General features: G+C 36.1%; 1 protein-coding gene across 2 annotated transcripts; it reads right to left on the bottom strand.

The window, feature by feature from the left end:
• Positions 1 to 973: 973 nt before the first annotated feature.
• LOC127857945 (uncharacterized) lies at positions 974 to 21,338 on the bottom strand. Of its 2 annotated transcripts, none has more exons than XM_052394721.1 (13): positions 21,128 to 21,338; positions 15,532 to 16,054; positions 14,675 to 14,803; positions 13,323 to 13,367; positions 12,743 to 13,061; positions 12,272 to 12,420; positions 11,269 to 11,428; positions 9,827 to 9,966; positions 9,532 to 9,667; positions 8,961 to 9,130; positions 6,721 to 6,832; positions 4,815 to 4,981; positions 974 to 3,975 (listed from the first exon to the last, which is right to left on the bottom strand). In XM_052394721.1, exons 2-13 carry the CDS (start codon positions 15,737 to 15,739, stop codon positions 3,959 to 3,961), a joined length of 1,752 nt encoding a protein of 583 aa, XP_052250681.1. In that variant the 5' UTR covers positions 15,740 to 16,054; positions 21,128 to 21,338; the 3' UTR covers positions 974 to 3,958. The 2 variants fall into 2 exon arrangements, with proteins under 2 accessions (XP_052250681.1, XP_052250682.1); XM_052394722.1 differs by lacking the exon at positions 21,128 to 21,338 and adding an exon at positions 21,065 to 21,107.
• Positions 21,339 to 21,522: the final 184 nt, after the last annotated feature.

Genomic DNA, 21,522 nt, shown 5'->3' with positions numbered 1-21,522 from the left:
AAACAGGTACTAAATTGAAATAATTAATAAAATTACAAGCAACAGAATTGAAAGTTTGCACTCACTTTCAATGTTTATGTCTTTTTTCGCATTTTTTGTCCTTTTTTTTTAAATACTTGTCAAAAAATATGTCAGAAAGTGACATATTTTGCGACAAAAACATGTTTTCCATTTTTTATTCAAGAAAAAATAATAATCTTATTCAAATTAAGAAAATTCAGACTGAAAAACAGATAACTGGATTTTTTTTTCATTTTTGGCGGCCATCTTGGACGCCATCTTGGATTACAAAAAACCTACCATCACGCGGCATGTCCAACCAAAATTTTCTGACACTATAGACATTTACCTAAAAAATTATATATAATTCAGCTTTCACTCTTTTTTGCACACTGGAGGTGCCCAGGGACTGTACTATATGAAGTTTGATGAAAATATATTCGCCTGATGAGCTGTTATCTGTCTAGGTAGCTTGTACATTAACTTTTTAGTGTATAAAGGCCATGACCCATGAAAAGGTATTCCGGAAATGAGAAAATAACAAACCGAAATATTCGACTTGCCTTTAAGAGTGTATATTCTAATGTCTCAGCTTAAATTGGCGTGTTAATATAACACAATTCGATACGTAACTAGAGTTACCACATTTGATCTAAGAACATAAGAGAACGCAAATTATGTTCGCCCTTCCATTTTACACAACACAAATCGAACTACACTGTAATACTCTGTAATTTCAATCTATTATAATACATATTTGCTCTGCGTGCAAACGGTATATTTTAAACGATCATTCTTTTGACAGGACATATCGAAATGGCCGATCATTAGTTTCAGTGTTAGTGCTGCGAAGTCTGAAAAAAAAAGTAATGTACGGGATTTGAATCGTTAAAATACCCTTACTAAAGACCTATTTTTTCACCCTCCGGCTACTTTATAATAGTTTCCAAGAATATTATGAAACAAAACCAAGTTCAGTTTCTTGAAGTTTATTTTGCGCCGAATAACAAGGTAAATATGTATACTGTGTAAGTATGAACAATGCAAACGGAAAACTAGAAATCTTTATCTGATTCTGAACCTTCCAGGCATATTGTGTGTTCGTGATGAATCGTCCCAGATTAGCCTATACATTCCATAAAGGGACGACACGTTCAACTTTTATTTATTTTTCCTTAACTTTAAAATTATCTTCTTTACAAAAACATTTATTCTAGGCAAATATTGTCTTCCCAAAGAAGTATATGCGGACTGCATAGATTATAAGCCCATTTTCTCAGAGAACCGCTACTATTATTTCGATTGGTGGCATTAACCGAATACAGAGTAACTTCTGTAATGACAGTTTTACAAACGCGATGGGCGTGCGATCAAAATGATGATTTTGTGGCATGAATAAACAACTACAACGCATTGGTGTCTGCGTATACTTTAAAAAAAGTTTCATATAATTATCATACAATTATCATATAAAGAACCTGCTGTACATGTCAATGTTATAATATATACACAATAACAAAAAGATAGTTACATTTAATAACAAATAACATGGAAAGTAAATTAATAAACTAGTGCGAATCAAACATTAAAAGCGTTATCTTCTGTCGAAATTGTGTGGTTCAACGCATGTAAGAAAATACAATAAAACATGTGGTTTCGTTCAAAGTGCAAAAATATTAAGTTCTTAAACGTGTGTTGATCCTGCAGCCTGATAATAAATTTTGGAACGAAACACAAGCATCTATATTAAATTATGCCAGATAAAATGATTTTTGTACGATTTTTGATTCAAAACATTTAGAAAATTTCATAATAATAACCCATTGAAATAAGCGTTTGTAAATATTCACCAACATCTTTAATATACAAACCGCGTCATGGGAAAATGGGTATTATGTCATATGCGACCAGCGTAGCTCCAGACCAGCCTATGCACCCGCCCATAGTTTACTTTATAACGGACGGTGTAGCTCCCGACCGGTCTGCATGGATGCGCAGGCTGGTCTGGAGTAACGCTGGTCATATATGGCAAATGACCCATTTTCGCATGACGCGCTTTATACAGTTCCATACTTTGATTTACAATTTGTACAAGCATGCATGAGCAAATTGTTCAATAGCACCTTCAAAAACGATAAGTTACAGTTCGATAGACTTTGAATACATAATTAAATTTAGTTTCAACATGAAAAAATAAACAACAAAATTAATACAAACAACAAAATTCGACCACTTTCTTTTAACGTTCAATAACTTTAAGGTTATGACTATGTTAACACTGATGACTTCGTAAGACACTGCAATGAAGCATTTCCATTTGTCCAGTTGAGGAGGGGTGTCGGATTTTCAAATAATACTAATACCGTGCAATTCATATTCGGTTTTGATGACATGTTACCATGCATGCAATATGTTTTAACACAGTTTATTTCTGCTGACGATCAATCAAATGCAGATTTACGTTGACCAGTAGTATATCGTGTTAATAAAACAAAATCAGAATTGACAAATGCTTATTGAATATAAAGAAACGTAACGTTTTTTTAACCATCAGACGTTATTTAATATTTAAAGTGATAGTATGGGCATTTTTCACACTTGCATTGAGCTTAACAGAATTAACAGGTCAAAAGAGTTAGTTAAAATATGGTTACTGACCAATTTTCTGCAATGCATCTTGCTTCCAGTTGTTTATAAAAAATATATTTTATATTCGATATTTTACATGACTGGTGAGTCCTGTAAGCCGAAATGATCCGTAAAACTAAATGGTGTCTTTGTGTCGTATGAACGAATCTGCACTAAAACTCAATTAGATTCACATCGTAAATCGAATTATTTCTGTCGTCAGTTGTCAAAACGAACGTTCGGTTGATATTCAATGCATTAATTTTCTCTTTCCATGATATTGTTTTAGTATGTTGATGCTGCATTAACTTTATAAGTGTATATAAAGTGAAAACACCAAAATTAAACAACGGTTGCGATAGACACCTATATACTGTTAGATGCCCATAATATCACTTTAACTGTAAACATAACCTAAAAAATAGAGCACAGTAAAGTTGTGAACATTGATAAATGGTTATTTGAAATTCTAGTCTGAACAACGGACAAGGCTTGTAATTTATAAAAACAAATTTTCATCGAAACTGTAGAATTCTTCAGAATTAATACAATCATTGAACTTCAATATAATGGTGTTTGTCTGCAACAGGTTTTAAGAGGCAATTAGTTGCGAAGAATACTTACAACATCGTGCGTTCTATAGATCTATCCCGGAAAAGCACGAGTTTAGAAAAACCCACTAATCACCCCGGTACAAACAACGCTGGTCCATTGAATCAACCAATGATAGCTTACTTGAAATTATAACGGTTGATACGGTGTGTGATTTTGAAAGGATTATAAATGGATCATGTTTATTTGTTCCAGCAGATTAGTGGGTTTTTCCAAAAAGTAGCTTTTTCCGGGATACATGTATTGCGCAGCCTCACGACATTGAAAGGAACAGTCGTCACTCGTGTTCAATGCTACGCACACAGTGTCGACCCATATGCAAGTAGATGTTCAATATTCTGGTATCATAGCACGACTAAATGCGCATTTGTAGCGTGCATTTAGTAACGTTCGTACTTTTCCCAACTGGCTCGTATTGGCGTTCTTTTTTGGTTACATTGGTTAAACGTGAAAACTCTTGAAATAAAACGTTTCAAGATTAAGACAGTTTTGTAAATACTTGCAATAACAAAGTAATGTCTAGCAAAGAACAAAAGCGCTGTAATGACACTTTATAAATGTAAAACAAAACAACATGAATCTCGCAATCGCTTTTTTATACCTCGATATGTGTTAATGTTTTCACTACGATATGCTTATAGCCGCACACCGGAAACAACCATGATGAAACATTGTCAGGTGGATGTACTTCCAGCTGCACCAAAACCCGCGTCTTGCTTTAAATATTACCTGCATCTGAAATGTATAATCACTTACAGAAATGTTTTTTTAAAGATGAAAATACGTAAATTACCCGCCATACTGGGAAATATCGAATTGTGTTCGGATCTGTTGATAAAAATGCCTGTATAATAAGCAGTATACCAATCTTAACGAAGAATTGTCGTTTGATGCTACATGTATCACATAAAATCTCGGCCATCACAAGAAAATACTACCAGATTTGGTAGGATGTTATTTTATTTTGTTTAAATATCATTTTATGAAAAGTAGTATCATTTTCTTTAATATTTTGAAAAAATGTGTACACATTTAGGTTAATTATAAAAAAATCCTAAATTAAAAAAAATTAATAATCATCACGGGAAAAAATGATTGTTCCACGTTGCTCGGCTTTCATCACATGGTTGGTTATGAATGCAAGGATTTGATTAAGCTATGCTGGTTCCAGTCAAATATGTGTGCGGAGGTTGGTAATATACAAGTTCATGGGAATATAAGAACGTAGTTTAGTAGAAGTGACTCTTAATCAAGCATTTATTAAAATCAACGGATTTGCATAATTACTGTTCATGGGAAGCTTTTAATGATAAAAGAATGTGACGCCATGTCTTTCGAGCACTAGTGGAAGCTATTTATAAAATATTTATTATTAACATAAATATAACAGCGATGCTGCAAATGAATGTCAAACATAAAAAACAAGTGATCTTTTCAGAAAACAAAAAATGCATAAATCACTCTGAAATTAATCATTTTAGTCATTTTCATTATATATTAAACAACAGGACATTAAAACCAGATTTACCAATGACTGACACTGTTTTAAGTTTAATATTGTAAACAATAATTACCTATACATGAGCTATTCTCGTTGTATTTCTGCACATCTATTGTGAATATTTTGTCGATGACACCAGATTGAGCGACGAGAGCGTCGTGTATATGTTTAGCTGTACAAGACAGCCCCAGAGTGTTCATGTACGTGGTTCCGCATGCAAACACGTAGCGGGACAAATACCTGCAAACATGAACGAGTCATGATAAGTTCTTAAAATGCTATGATACTTTTTGAATGTATCGTGAACGAGCCATATATCGTCTTATAAGTACTATTGTTCTTTAAGAATGTATCGAACGAGGACTTTAAAATGTACATGAATTTTGCCATCTGTACTTAGTCACTACTGACTTTCAATGGTATGTAAATCAAATGAAGAGCATGTCCTCAAATGTGAACTCCCAAAATATGCCTAATCTTTCATCAACACAACAAAAAAAGAAAAAAAAGCACGTTTTCATAGGGAACGGCTGCCCCCACATTCCTCTTCTGTTTAGAGTCCGGTTACCACTAATGTCACACAGAAGCTTTTTACGCCGAATATAACGGTTTACCTCAAAGTAGCAAAACATTTCAAAATTAATCGAACTATGGCAATCTTATATCTGAGACGTGGACGACGGAAAATCGACTTCTTTACGCCGCCTTATTCGAAGGAAGAACAAGGGACAAAATTGTCACAAAACCAGGTTTTCATTGTGAAAAAAAAATCTGATAAAGGGAGACAACTCAAACTGAACTTTTGAAATGAACAAAGAAAATTAACCCCCTTTGTAAGTTTGTTTTAAAATAAATCTAGTTTTAGTCGTGGCGACCTTGACATTGGAGATATGCACATGAATTTTTTTTTTGACCTTTGACCATGAAGGATGACCTTGACCTTTCACCACTAAAAATGTGCAGCTTCATAAGATACACATGCATGGCAAATATCAAGTTGCTATCTTCAATATTGCAAAAGTTATGAGCAACGTTAAAGTTTTCGGACGGACACACGGACGGACGGACGGACGGTCAAAATTTGTGTGCGTATGGAAAGGCGTTGTCCATATACACATGCATACCAAATATGAAGGTTATATCTCAAGGGACATTTATGGCCATTTTTGACCTTTGAACTCAAAGTGTGACCTTGACCTTGGAGATATCGACGTAATTATTTCGCGCGACACACCGTCCAATGATGGTGAACAAATGTGCCAAATGATTTTAAAATCTGACAATGAACGACATAGTTATGGCTCGGACAAGCTCATTTATGGCCATTTTTGACCTTTGAACTCAAAGTGTGACCTTGACCTTGGAGATATCGACGTAATTATTTCGCGCGACACACCGTCCAATGATGGTGAACAAATGTGCCAAATGATTTTAAAATCTGACAATGAACGACATAGTTATGGCCCGGACAAGCTTGTTCCGCCCGCCTGCCAGCCCGCCAGCCAGCCCGCCAGCCAGCCAGCCAGCCAGCCCGCCCGCATTCGCCAATCTAATAACCAGTTTTGGGAAACCTGGTTAAAAATAAATATGATCCCCGCTCCAAGAAAACATGGATTAATGCATGTGCGTAAAATGTCGTCCCAAAGTAGAATGTGCAGTCCGCAAAGGCTAATCAGGAACAAAACTTTCTGCTTTAATGGAATTATTCGGTAAAGTTAGTCTCTTCTTAGCGACAGTCCAATGTTTGGCATAAAGTGTCGTAGTGTATTAGCCTGTGCAATCGTCGTAGGCTAATCTGGGACGACATTTTTACGCACATGCATTAAGAACTGTTTTCCCAGAGCGCGGCCCATATCCACTTGTAATTTCCAAACAAAAATTACTATACTTTTGCATAATTATCATCATTAATAATTTAAATAATGTTAATACTTTTGAACAATACATATCATGAAACAACGTGTCGTTGATGCACTTACAAACACACGGTCTTGTCTGTCAAGTAGTTGAACTGCACATAGCATTTAGTGTCGACTATGGCTATCAGTTGTTCAGAGGCGCTACAAACATCGCGATGGACTGGAGGACGATCTGCGAGTAGCATGCATTCAACTTTTATAGCAAGGGATGTAGTGTACACAAATGATTGTTGTACAAGTTTTTCTAGTTTACATTTTCACTGAGATAATATGTGTAGCCCCAACAACAAGCGCAAATACAGTTAACTAGCGATGCGTCAGAGAGACAAGGATGCCCATATGCATAATATGAGCCGTGCTCTGTCAAAAGGGGTTTTAATGTACTAGTATGTGCGCGAAGTGTCGTCCCAGATTAGCCTATGCAATCGGAACAAGCTAATCAGGGACGACACTTTCCGCCTTAACTTGCTTTTTGCTAAGAAGAGACTGTCTTGAAACAAAAAAATACCATAAAGTGACGTCTCTGATTAGCCTGTGCGAACTGCAAAAGGCACATGCATTAAACCCCATTTTCGCAGAGCCTAGCTCATATATATCGTGGTACACAAAAACGAGTGTTATGTGCAAAACATAATGCGAACAATCAATACTGCATTTATGACAAGTCCTTTGTAACTGTTTCTACACAAAAGCATATTTAAGTTTACAGTAAATAACTGTTTTGTTTTTACAATTTGTCCACGATGACAAAATAAAACAGAACTAATATAAAACAAGAGCACCGCCTTGCGGGTGCAGACCGCTCATCTATTTTCTTTTTAAAGGTGAAGGGACTCTCAATTTCAATCACAAAAGAGGGAGGGGTGGAGTGAAGAGGGGTGTATAGTGTGGGGGTGTGGACATTTATTACATTATCTTCCAAAAATGCGGAAAAAATGCAAAAAAAAAATAATAAAAAATCGGGGGTGGGGTGGGTGGGTGGAGGGGGGAGGGGATTCTTGGGTGCGATGGTTGGACGGTATTTCAAAAATAAAATAATAAAAATAAATATTTGTGTTTTTTAACCGTTTCAAAAAAAAAATTGGGGGGGGGTGTGGGGGGTAAAGTGTGAGGGTGTGGTGGTCATTTGTGAGATGATCTTAAAAAAAAAAAAAATAGGGGGGGGGGGGAGGATTCGGGGGGGGGGGGGGGGGGGAGGGGGGAGGGCACGGGGGATGGTTTGGGTGGAGTCTATTGTGGTATGTCAGGTAAGAGTAGTTTTGTCAAAGTATCAATCAAATCTAATAATAAATAAAGAAGTTATGGCAATTTTAGCAAAATTTAATAATTTGACCTTGAGAGTCAAGGTCATTCAAAGGTCAAGGTAAAATTCAACTTGCCAGGTACAGTAACCTCATGATAGCATGAAAGAATTTGAAGTTTGAAAGCAATAGCCTTGATACTTTAGAAGTAAAGTGGATCGAAACACAAAATTTAACCATATATTCAAAGTTACTAAGTCAAAAAAGGGCCATAATTCCGTAAAAATGGCAACCAGAGTTATGCAACTTGTCCTTTTACTGTACCCTTATGATAGTTTGCGAGTGTTCCAAGTATGAAAGCAATATCTATGATACTTTAGGGGTAAAGTGGACCAAAACACAAAACTTAACCAAATTTTCTATTTTCTAAGTATAAAGGGCCCATAATTCCGTCCAAATGCCAGTCAGAGTTACATAACTTTGCCTGCACAGTCCCCTTATGATAGTTAATAAGTGTTGCAAGTATGAAAGCAATAGCTTTGATACTGTAGGAATAAAGTGGACCTAAATACAAAACTTAACCAAAGTTTCAATTTTCTAAGTATAAAAAGGGCACATAATTCTGTCAAAATGCCAGTCAGAGTCACATAACTTTGCCTGCACAGTCCCCTTATGATAGTTAGTAAGTGTTGCAAGTATGAAAGCAAAAGCTTTGATACTTAAGGAATAAAATGGACCTAAACACAAAACTTAACCAAAAATTTCAATTTTCTAAGTATAAAAAGGGCACATAATTCTGTCAAAATGCACGCCAGAGTTATCTAACTTTGCCTGCCCAGTCCCCTTATGATAGTAAGTAAGTGTACCAAGTTTGAATGCAATAGCATTGATACTTTCTGAGAAAAGTGGACCTAAACGCAAAACTTAACCGGGCGCCGACGCCGACGCCAACGCCGACGCCAAGGTGATGACAATAGCTCTTTTTTTTCAAAAAATAGATGAGCTAAAAACTAAAACAAGAGAGCCGTAAAGAAAAATAATTTGTTCGTGCCCACTTACCTAGACAAGTTTGTGCGTTGACTAATTTTGGGAGATTATTAACGTTTGCCGCCAAAGCTGCTACTTTCCACATCACTTTACGTAACGTTTCTTTCTTACGTTCGCACTCTTTAAAGCGAACACCTGACGGAATAGTGTTGTAGCTGCACTCGAAAAACGTATCGAACAGTCTGAAATTGCAGTAATGAGTCCGCGATTTGAAATTTTGTGCAACAAATGTTAAATATGGATTTTAATATTAATGGAGTAATTCTGTATGCTTTAAAAATGCATATAGGCGGTCTTGGCTTGAATAACCACCGCTCCAAATAAAAAACTTAAAGCAATAACTATCGTAAATTCATAAAATTCTTTAAAACTCTGGCATTTTCGTGTTTATGTCTTTTTACATTTAAATGCCTTAAGCATTTTTATATCCGGTGAAATAGTTAATATCATAGCATTGTTAAGCAGAAAACATTTCTTACAAATAAACATTATGGACATTCACCTAAGTACAATTTTATTTAAGATACTTATAGGAAGTTTGTAACCAGCCAATCAATGAGTTTTCTACCGCACGCATACTTACATGCAAGAATTACCCGTGGCGTTGGCAACCAATGCGGGCTGTTGTATCACCTGACCGCACTGGGTACTGATGGTGAACATGTTCTGGTAGAGTGTTGCCTCGCAGAGGGACGTAGTGACCAGCGCCTCAAAGACGTCTCATAAAAACAAGAACGCATTTAAACTTTTAATTAAGTTGTACTTCTTCATCAGTGTACATATGGCAACCTAAGTAAACTCACTTACAAAGTGATGCCAATGAGCACTAAAACCTTCAACTTTAATTTATACCCTCAGACGCATGTAGGTTTACTCACCTTTGCACCAAGAGGCGTTTACCCCCGCCAGACCCATACTGTCGGAAATATTCGTCTGGTACTCGGCCATCACGTGACTTATTTCGTCGACTGCGCATTTTAGCACGCTTGCCACACAACCCACAACGCCCCACTGCACTCTGTAATAAGTACTTATCTTTCATATCGTCCCTACAAAGCCAAAAGGAAAAAACGGTCTGTTTAAAAGGGGGGTCAACTGTATAAATGATGTTCATCATGCGGTTTGATGGACAGCCATCGATCCCGATGTCGCGTGTAATATACAGAATTAGCCGCGTTATGCGGAAATGGGCCTAAAGCCATGTTGCCAGCGCAACACGGTGCTTGTCGAACGATATTTCGTGGCGAACACAAATATACAGAACAGAAGTCGGCCGGATATTGGCAAGTTGTTGTTATTAAACTTCTACTGAGCGAAAAAAACAACGCTTGTTGCGAATACGGGCTCTCGTTTTTGAGAGGTGAAAATGATATATCTAGGGATAGAAAAAAAATCATATAAAAATGAACTTTAACGTCTTTTATGGTATTTATTTAGGCAAATATTTGCTCGAATGAATTAGTTGGTTGTATTAAAATACAACATTTAATTAACTGATTTTGTGATGCTTACGTACACATTACAGGAGTATTTTATTTAAATTAAGCGACAATGTTTAAGAAAACATTGACTGATCAAACAAAGGAGAACGTGTGTTCAAATGTTGTTGATTGACAACCGTGACTTGATGGGGTCAATTGTATATTAAATATCGAAAAAAAAAGTTCGATGGTTCAATTATGAATATACCAAGTTTTGACATCTTATTTTCACTCGATCTGTTTGTTACTTCTTACCTCGGGAAATATGCACACATTGAAAAAACAAAGATCCACATGTGCATGTATACGTGATGAAATATGTACCACGTATGTAAAGCCTTTCAAATAACTTGCAAAATGTCCACAAACATGATAACACAATGACCGATAGCCTAACAGTATTACATACGCATTAATTTTTCATGAACGTATATCAAATCCGTGAGAAAAGGATCTCTTCCTTATATACTGTGGTCGTTGCGACATTATTGTTAAGTTTTGATATGCGATAGTATCACATTCTGCGTAATATTAATACTCGCGCATATCTAGTTGTTTCCCTACAGAAATTCTGCATATTTCATATGGTGACAAAAGAGATTTAATTCTTCTTAGCGATGAGAAAACATTTTGTGTGTGAAGATAAAAAATCTTATCATATTATATGGTCATATCTCGAACGCTTCAATAAATTCTCATTCGTTACGATTTTCCGATGGGTCGTAATAATATTGTAAAACGAAAAAAGGAACGATTGCGCGAATCGTAACTAGGTCGTATTATGTAGCTAAGGATGGCTTTTTGAAAGGGTCTACTGGATAATACAACAGTAAACTTACCGGCATTGCTCCTCTTTTGTCATAGTTTCCATCTGCAAGGGGTAGTGAATGATACTGCAGTTAAACCGACCATACATCTTAACGGCGTCGGCACTCGAACACAAGCCGTCTAGCGTGGTCGGCAGGGCGCTGACGTTCGAAAGACGTAATGCGCCATTTTCTGTTAGAAAAGCGAATGGTTTATGTTATGTTGCTGCGATTTAAGGGACGCTGCGGCGATTCCACATGATTGCTTATCTCCCAAGTTTAGCCTAAAGAGTAATAACATAAGATTCCTTCAATCAAAAAAGTATGTTCAAAAAGTAGATTTCATCCAAAGTGTCTTTTGCTGCTATAGTGAAACACGTCATATCATAAGCAGTTGTCGACGTGTACTTTGTGGTTGCTTATTACTTTCATGGATTATATTGATGATGAATTTAAAGACTAGGAGAATGTTCTATAAAGAATGACAGAGATTAATTCCCATATGGGTTGGGACTCGAGCCTTGAAAGGTATGAGATTTGAAGGTTTCTCTTTCACGAATCACGATAATGCCCAAAGTGGGAGAAAGATCATTCCAACTTGGATGCGGATACTACCAAAAAGGAAGAACATTATTTCGCAGATGAAAGGTTCCAACACCAAACACGGAAAATCATGCCTACATGTCTGGCGTTCTCACGAGCCTGATGTAATCGTATCTGCCAAACATGAATAAATCGAGATATGCCGAGAAGATGATTATTCCGTTAAACTTTATGCCATCCATAATCGGGCGAAAATTCCACTCCTTACCCTTTGCATGCTGGGAAATTTGTCGTCTGCTAAAATGTCGTCTGCTGAATTTCTAAAGTTAGCATTTTCTTCGATTTTATTTTCAAAGAATACTATCAGAAAAGCAAACAGTTTGGATCCTGATGAGACGCCACGTTCTGTCTCATCTGGATCCAAACTGTTTGTAAAGGCCTTCAAAATTCGGTTCCAGCATTGAAAGCGCTAAAGGATAAATGCCAACTCTACCTCTGCAGACAAGCGGATCCCTAAATGAGTCCCAGGGGAGGATTTGTGTCAGATGGCGCTCCGCAACCGTGTCCAGCTCGACTACCGGAACTAGAACCCCCTGGCGGACACTCTCGAGGTATGCGCAAGTCACCATGTCTCGGTAAGACCTGCGTATGAATACTTAGTGAGTTCTTTTCCCTTATAAGTTTTCGAAAGGATAGTGATCGAATATTTATGTCATGCATATGACAAAAAATGTAGAAAAAAAAGTAAATTAGTAGAAAAAGCAGAATTTGGACAGGATTAAGGATATGTAAGAAATAAGTGCAATAAATTAAAATAATAATGTTAAAATGTGTGCAAGATATTATTTGGTATAGTTCGTGTTAATGTTGTTGGTATTCTGTAAAAAAACACCATCTACATGTATTGAGAAATGAAATTAAAATCTGCACATTACCCCTACCGGTAAATGTGTCCATAACTTACTGACACTTCTCGAAGACCGCCATCTGCAAGCGACACCTATTGAGGCGCTGTCTGACGAGCGCTATTTCAGCGTCACTTCCGGTATATGGGATCACCGGGGGCTTTGTCGGTAGAGGTGTCGTTGTCGTCGTCGTTGTGGAAGTGGTGGTGGTTATAGTTGTGGTGGTGCTCGTGGAGGTAGGTGTTGTGGTTTGAGTGCTAGGTATTTTCGTTGTAGCTTTGGTTGTTGTTGTTGCGGTTGATGGCGTTACGGGCATTTGTGTAGTTGTAACAGAAGTAGATGTAGATGTTGAGTACGGCGCAAATGTTATTTCATCCACTGAAAAAGTTAATTAACGGAAAGTCAGGCACATAAGAAAATTAAACATAAATTCAGAAGGTATGTTGCAATAGCATGTACCAACATTATTACAAAATTATAGTTATAAACTAAAAGTAGCTCACCAGAGATGGACATATGAGACGTCTTAGAAGCCATACATGGATTAAACACAATGATCTTAAAGTGAACATTAACACGTTTAATTTAAAAATAGATTAAACAAAAATGCAAATATACTTCAAGTTGTGTGTAACCTACCAACAAAATCGTGTTTCGGGTCATCCGCTTTTGATTTCCGCACCACTAAAACACAAAACAACCAGAGTGTAAAGCAACGAGATGTCATATACATGTACTTACATCCCTGTAAACATAATAATAATAATAATAATAATAATAATAATAATAATAATAATAATAATAATAATAATTTTATTTCATGAAGAATTCACATTAAGAAATAATTTCTTTTTTACAATGTGGTCTTCAGTAACATTACACTAGTATATATTTTTTAACATGCATACGAACATGCAAGGGAAAAAATGAACTATACAGTTAAATGTCATAGTAACTTCCTTATCAATTCCGACGACGTGGACGACGACGAAGACGACGACGATGATGACGATAATGACGATGATTATGATAATACAAAATATGATACAAAAATCAATTTTTCAAAATAAATCACATCAGACACATCACAACAAAGTATAAACATAAAATAATAATAACAAGCAAATTTGTCGAATTGAAATCCGCCGCCAATATGCTTATGGACACAAAAGTGTTATATTTGACACTCAAAAGCATTTTTTAAAGATACAAGGGGCCATAACTCCGTTATTAACAGATGGTGTACAGTGCCATTTGGCGTGCATCATCCTCTTATCCATATATATACTCATACCAAGTTTCAGTGAAATCCGCCTAAGCACTTCCAAGATATGGCTCCGGACACAAAAGTGCCGGACGGACGGAAAGACAGACGGATGGACGGACAACGCCAAAACAATATCCCTCCGCCTATGGCGGGGGATAATAATAACTCTGTAGGAAATACAAGTTTACCAAGTCAAACTGTAAACAAGAAAACGAAACCAAATGTATGTACTTCCCGAAATCCAAAATAGTTTTTGTCCCCGAGACTGTGTGCGCATTTTTAATCCATTTACTCTAGTTTGATCTAGATGACGGTTATACAAAGTCGGCCATTACTAATCAACCCCCGTTTGAAACTTGAACTGTGGCGAACCGTTAAAAAACGACCATGCAAAAGACATAATCATTGGGCATTATTAACTTTCTGTGTCATTATATACCGTAGAATATCGTAGAATCGTTGTTAGGCTCGCAATTAAAGATCAGTATCCTTTTAGTCTACATCTTCGTTATCTAATGATGACTAGACTTCTTTAGTACTAACTGTTTTTTTAAACACGTTCAGACATCAGATTTATTAACTATGCCTATGGAGACTGGACCATCTCGGCCCCTGTTTTTACACAAATATATTTAACAGACTCATACCTTAATACATAAACCTGCTACATAATCATTGAATATGCTAACAAATTGCATACGCATAACTGAAATGTGCTTCTTACCTCCAAAGTAGACGCCGAGGCCTATTGCTATGGCAACTATAATAACGATGCACGCGACTAGGACGGATATGACGACACAGCGCTTTCGGTCATGTAAACAGGATTGATGTTGACGATCGATGTCAGATTCTGTGAATTACAATTGTAACACAGTAAAAAAAATTAAGCACCGTTTGGATTTTTCGAGTGAATTTCATTGCTACAGAGCAGAATACATTTAAACATTTATCCAACAACATTGCTTGGCTATTGGTACAGGATTTATTTTAAAGGGGCCTTTTCACAGATTTTGGCATTTTTTTAACTTATTCATTAAATGCTTTATATTGATAAATGTAAACATTGGATCGTAAAAGCTCCAGTAAAAAATCAAGAAAAAAAAATAAAAAAAGGAAAAGAACATTGCCCGGAGCAGGTTTCGAACCAGTGACCCCTGGAGTCCTGCCAGAGTCCTGAAGTAAAAACGCTTTAGCCTACTGAGCTATTCCGCCGAGTACACATTCGTAACGTATTTTATACCTTATATAAGCAATCTTCGTAGTTTCACAAAATTTAACGACAAAAACAGAACTCTCCAAATTATTCAATCGTTTCGCGTTGCAACGCTTTATAATTTTTAGGTTTTAAAATCGTCAAAAGATGCATATAATGGCTATATTAGAGCATGGTTAATGTTCAGTATTACTGTTTCCTCACAAATACCATAACTAAAACGAAAACTTACGAATCTGAAACAACTTTTTTCAATTTTGTCAATTTACCAAAGCGTGAAAAGATCCCTTTAAGACCCCATAACTTTACAGTCAATTGCTCACTTTTGTCTGAATTTTCCTCGGTCATTTCGCGACTGGACTTACCTGAAACCCGCCAAAGTCTCCGAATACTTTGCTTCTTTTTCGACCTCTGCAGCCGTTTCTTGTTCCTGATATTATGCTTGTCGCTGGACGGTTTGAACTCTGTGAACACATCGTCTTTCGGTTCCGGTGAGTAACTGACCTGAAATTGCTCAGTTTCACCGAACGTGGGCCATTCCAGATCGTCGACTTTACCATTTTCACCACTCATTTTGTTTAGAGTATGCGTGTATGTCTCTTTATCCAGAAAAGGTAGGATGTGATTATATTTCAGAAGGAACAAGTTACATGCTAAGAACGGACTTTGATTTGCTCGCACCTTCTTTGAATACTGTCATGTATTAATGTCACGGACGGTTAATTTCAGGTCCTTTAAAAACTATATTCAATGTGTAAATAGACTGTTAATCTGTTATCATGTTATGATAATATTGCTGATTCATGTCATTGCCATCATTTTTAAAGTATACGGATGGTGGTGTTTGTAGACGCCATCCTTGATCTCAGTCAACGAGATGTTACTGTTCTGAAAACAAGAGAAAATACTAAGCGCTTACACGAACGAAAATCAGTGATAGTTTTTTTTTGCAATACAAAATGTTTGCATACCGCCATGCATACGCTTAAGTATTAGCATTTTGATCATCTTAAATATTCCATTTTTAATTAAAGTGAAATAAAGGAACAGTTTAAATCTTATTTTAGACAACAAACGTGTTTTGCAAATACTACTTGATGTCAATTAATGCTCATCTAGAATACGTTGACGGGAAAACTGATACGGCCTTGATATTTGAATGCTCGGGGATGAGAAATAAATACAATAGCGCGGGTAGTGAAGCGATAACAGTGTCATATAACCATAATAGTAACTGTAAATGTTGACCTAAGCAAGAGCTTGTTAAGCGTATGGTACTGAAAATAAAACATGTTTTCTGACTTGGCAAGCTTTATTCCTTGTGCGCATTTAGAGTTGAATCTCGTAGGCAACTGTTCAATAAAATTCAACGAAAAAAACCCGGCTCCTTTGTAATGCAAAGCAGTAACAACGCATGCGGTGTTCGCTTTGTGCTATATATTTACTGGAATCCGTTCGCTTTCCTCATAATTTCCGTTGCCCGCTAAAAAGATCGTTGCTTACCAGACCTCAATCGAAATCTTTTTGAACGCGAAGTGTGCTTTCGGTAGACATTCAACAGGTTTTTTTCCTTCTTTGTGACCCGCCGAAAAACGGCCCTTTCCCCTCGGATTTTTCCCCCAGATTTCTTTTTTTTCCCCCAATTTTTTTTAAACTTTAAATACATAAGTTAACCGGATCCAGTGTAGAAAATTGAACATATTGCATAATTAAATTATCTGTTGCCTTGAATTTGTTTTAAAAACAGAAAAATATTTTAAATTGATTATTTAAGACTTTCCTTATTTTCCCAAAAATCCGGCGTTTCGCGTGATTTTCCCCCAAAATCCGGCATTTCGCGCGATTTTTTTTCCCTCAAAAAAAGGCCAGGCCCTTTCCCAAAAATCAGATAAAAAAACCCGGCTGATTCGGTTGATAAGTAATACTCATGCAATAAAACCTTTGCCAGCCTAACGATTCCCTAAGGTATATAATGCAGTGAGTAGGGAATATATCATTATAATTATATATTTTTTTTAGGAACGGAACTTCTTAGTGTCTTGTCATTTGTTGCCATTAAATAACGAAAACTACAGAAAATCAGAGAGTATTGTTATGGACTGTGAGTAAAGTGTTAGAATTGTGCCATCCATTTCCAACGGTTAGACCAGAGATTTTTTTCATTCTTTTTAAGATACCCGTTTAAGATACTTCCCCAATCTACAAAACAATTAAAAAATTCTCATATCATATGCCTTCAAAAAAATCTTCAAAATAATGAAGGAGATTTGCGTCAAAGTATTTCCCAAACAGCGTTATCTGCACGTGAAATAATAAATTGAGCAGTTTTACTGAATATTTTAGTAAAAAGGTATGAACGAGAGTATTATGATGGGTTTGTGCAATTAAGTAAAAAGCATTTAAAAAGATTCGCACGTGTAATTCCAAATATGGAGATTTAATGACTTGTTTTTTTTCTGGGGTTTTGCGCTTCCCTAACTAGCTCGGTACATGTACTTTTTCAATTGGGCAAAACATCGCCGTTGGGTGTTTCTTAATTTGAAGGTTCACTCCGATAACTTAAACATGTTTCATCCGAGGAGCGCATATTTTCAAATGAATTATTAACACAGAGTCGTTCAGGGAACGATAAAGTGCATGGGTGACTAACAGGATTAGCTGTGACCGGTGTTGCCCAAATAATATTTGCGACATTTTAAATTACTTTAGTGTTGCTTTACTTTCTCTAAAGAATGGTAGACTTTTCACTGCACCACTTTCCCACATTAAACGCTGTCAGATTTTTTTCTGTTTAACATACCATCATATGCGCGCTTTAAAACTTAACTTCTGTACATGTATTTATGATTAAATAAGAGCAACTGAAACTGAAACTGACACTGGTTTATTTGCTAAAACGCCTATTTCTACATTTTAAACATTTTCAATGGCGTTGTACATAATCTATATAAATAAAACTATATAAATGACAAATAAAGTAAACAAATTAAAGAAATAAAATAAGAATTATATAAAACTAAAAACTAAAGTTGTCATATCACAATATCTTAAAACCAGTGTAATTATAGAATAATAATATTGATACAGATAAATATTAATCTTCTAGTTTACTATCACCAATGTTAACTATTTTTACAGTTCATTGACTTGTTAAAACAATGAGAAATAGTCTTTAAAAAGGTGCGTTTTCAGATTTCTTTTAAAACATTCAATGGAGGAGAGTTGTTTCAGGCTCAATGGTAGAGTATTCCACAGTTTGGGTCCAATTGTGCTAAAATTTCTGTCACTAAATATTTTTCGTTTATTGAATGGCACGGTGTAACACTCGGTGCAGGACTCTGATGATCTGGTGGAACGTCGTTGAACTTTTGGTGTTAACAGTTCAATCAAGTATGTTGGCGCATTTCCTGTATGACAATTGAACATGTAAGTGAGATTTTTAAAGTTAATTCTAGCTTTGATCGGCAGCCAATGTAAATCGTAGAGTGCCTGCTTAGAACTGTCTCTTCTTCTGCGATTCAAAACTAACTTAGCGCACATGTTCTGAATTCGTTGTAGTTTCGATAAATCACTGTCAGAAATCCCATACAAAATGACTTTACAATAGCCCAGGTGCGAAATTACTAAGGAGAGAACGAGGGTTTCGGTTGCATCTTCTGTCAGGTATTTGCGAATACTTTTGATCTTAAAAAAGTTCAACATTGCATTTCCGCACTTGATCTTTATGTGATCTTTAAACTCAAAGTGTCATCCAAATATGCCCCTAAGTATCTGATGGTATTATGTTTCTCGATTCTTGCACCACAAATGTCAATCTCCTGGATGGTTAACCTGTTCAACTGTAGGCCACTTCCAAATACTATATGTTCAGTCTTTGAAGAATTCATTTTGAGTGTGTTACCCTTCATCCAATCATTACACTCCGAAGCGAACTCCTCTAGTTCGTGAACGGCTTGAGCCTCAAGTTCTGGCTTGGGTAGAAAACGTTTGCTTGCGGTGTGATCGTCGGCAAAGCCGTATACAGAAATGTAAGGGGGGACAATGTCAAATATGGTTCCAGCCAAGGAACCAAGAGCCAAGGCCCTAAACAGATTCCCTGAGTGACACTACATTCTAGTTTACGCGCCGAAGACATCGTCTGGTTCACACTTACGCGGCAGCTCCGTGGCCGAAGGTACGAGTCCAACCAATCGAATGCATTCCACCGATCCCGTATTGACACTTCAGAACGTCCAAAAGGATGTCGTGGTCCACTGTGTCAAAAGCTGCACTAAGGTCTAATGTTATCAATGCAGTCACTTCCTGATGTTCCATAGCATCCAATAAATCATTTACAAGTCTAAGGAGAGCCAATTCACACGAATGATTTTGTCTGTACGCCGATTGGTTTTTTGGCAGAAGGTCGTGTTCATTTACATGTTCGTTCAATATGTACAAAGCTGCTTTTTCTATTAATTTGGACAAGAACGGTAAGTTATTCACTGGCCTGTAGTTGGAAAAAAATTTAATCTAGGCCGGCTTTTTTCAACAGAGGTCTAACAATTGCTTTTTTCCACTGCTTTGGGAAAACTCCTTGTGTCAATGAAAGATTAACAAGTCTAGTAATGATAGGGAGAAGCTCTTCCAAATATGATTTCAATATTTTTGTCGGTAAAACATCAATTTCACAGGACTTCGTTTGCATTTTATTTATGAGTTTTCGAACTTCATCTTCAGATAGTTCTCTAAATTTTTCAAACTCGGGCACATTTCTTACGTTTGGTTTATACTTTTCCAAATCTTTCCTTTCAAATCGTCTCTTATTTTTTGAATTTTTTCCATAAAATGATCGGCGAACTCATCGGCTAGGTCGTTTTTATTTTCAACAGACGGCATTGGATTCTCAGACTTGCCACCTGTAAGGTCATACACAAATCTATACAATTTCTTTGAATCTCCCTTGAATTTAAGCACTTTTTGGTTAAAGTTCTTTGCTTTCAAGTTTAAGTTCATGGTGGTATTTACTGAGATCAGTTTTAAATATTTCATAGTCTTCCGGGTTTTGGTACTTCTTCCATAAACGCTCGGATTTTCGCAAAACACGTTTCAGATGGTATATTCTCTCATTAAACCAGGGTTTTGGATTTCGGCAAATTTGCATTTTCTCTTTTTCAGGCGCGTGTTTATCGACAAGCCTTTTCATTTCATCTTCAAAAAGTTCCAAATATGTATCAATATCATCACTTTCCAGTTTTAATTCAGAAATATCACTTGCAAATTCTGAATGATCAATGTCTTTAAAATTTCGATAAGTAATGGACTTACTGATGATGTTTTCTTTTTTCACTTTTGTAATAACTCTAACTACACGATGGTCGGACAAGAATGGACAGGGTTCACATGAGATAAGTTCAACACCATTTGCGACCTCTGTGATCACAAGATCGAGACTCTGACCAAACACTTGTGTTAGAAAATGTACATGTTGTTGCAAACCCATAGCACATAAACACGGTTGTGATTGTTCGTTTTGATTGTACTTTTAACTGTATCAGAGATAAGAAAGAAAGATCTTGCAGAAATTCTCATTATATCGTTTATTTGATTCATATAGGTATATTTTACCAGGCATAAGAAAAAACATAATCAAATATGGCTAAACACGACTTGGCGTATTGTTAAACTGATGAGACAAATAAAAAACCTCATTGTCGAAAGATGTCCGTACTTGTAAAGACAATGATATACACCTTACAGTAGTATTACAAGGTTTATGTACAAGTTCATATTTGAAAGGTGTTAATAAATATTAAATTTAATATTACTCTTCTTCAAAAGAACAAGTGACATTTATATGTGAACGAGATATAATATGAATCAGTAACGGTATCATAAACACGCTCATGTCATGAGCCATACCATTAACATCGTAAATGTATTCTTCACATATAAGCGAAACAGGAAATGAAACGTTTAATTTACCTGCATAAAACAATGTACCACTCGCTCCTTCGGATGAACTCGTATAGATTCCTCTGTCGGTTTCTAAACAACTTCCGAACATCAAAATATTTGTATACTAACACAATTTAAATTTAAAACATTTTCTTGCAATTTCCCGTTATATGATTTCTTCGTAAAGTTTCGTTTGTTTACTCGACACCGTCGACACAGGTAAATCCCATAAAGTACAGTACGGTGACTTTATTTAAATATCTATTTATAGAATAGGTGACATTACCGCTTGAACAAAAAGATACACAATAATAGCGCGGGACATTTAAACTGAACCATACATTATATATGATATATAAGCTCGAATAAGCGTGAATGATCCCATATTATGAAAAGCACAATACGCGCGAATTATCTCATTC

The sequence above is a fragment of the Dreissena polymorpha genome, chromosome 14, assembly GCF_020536995.1.
Source record: "Dreissena polymorpha isolate Duluth1 chromosome 14, UMN_Dpol_1.0, whole genome shotgun sequence".
NCBI lineage: Eukaryota > Metazoa > Mollusca > Bivalvia > Myida > Dreissenidae > Dreissena > Dreissena polymorpha.
Note: the sequence above shows the minus strand (reverse complement) of the source record. Positions and strands in the feature narration are given on the sequence as shown.

Coding starts and splice junctions, on each gene's coding strand:
- LOC127857945 (XM_052394721.1), bottom strand. CDS start 15,739: ATGAGTGGTGAAAATGGTAAAGTCGACGATCTGGAATGGCCCACGTTC. Junction 13,368..14,674: donor CCTCGGCGTCTACTTTGGAG/GTAAGAAGCACA, acceptor TTTGTGTTTTAG/TGGTGCGGAAATCAAAAGCG. Junction 9,668..9,826: donor AAACGCCTCTTGGTGCAAAG/GTGAGTAAACCT, acceptor TGTTTTTATGAG/ACGTCTTTGAGGCGCTGGTC.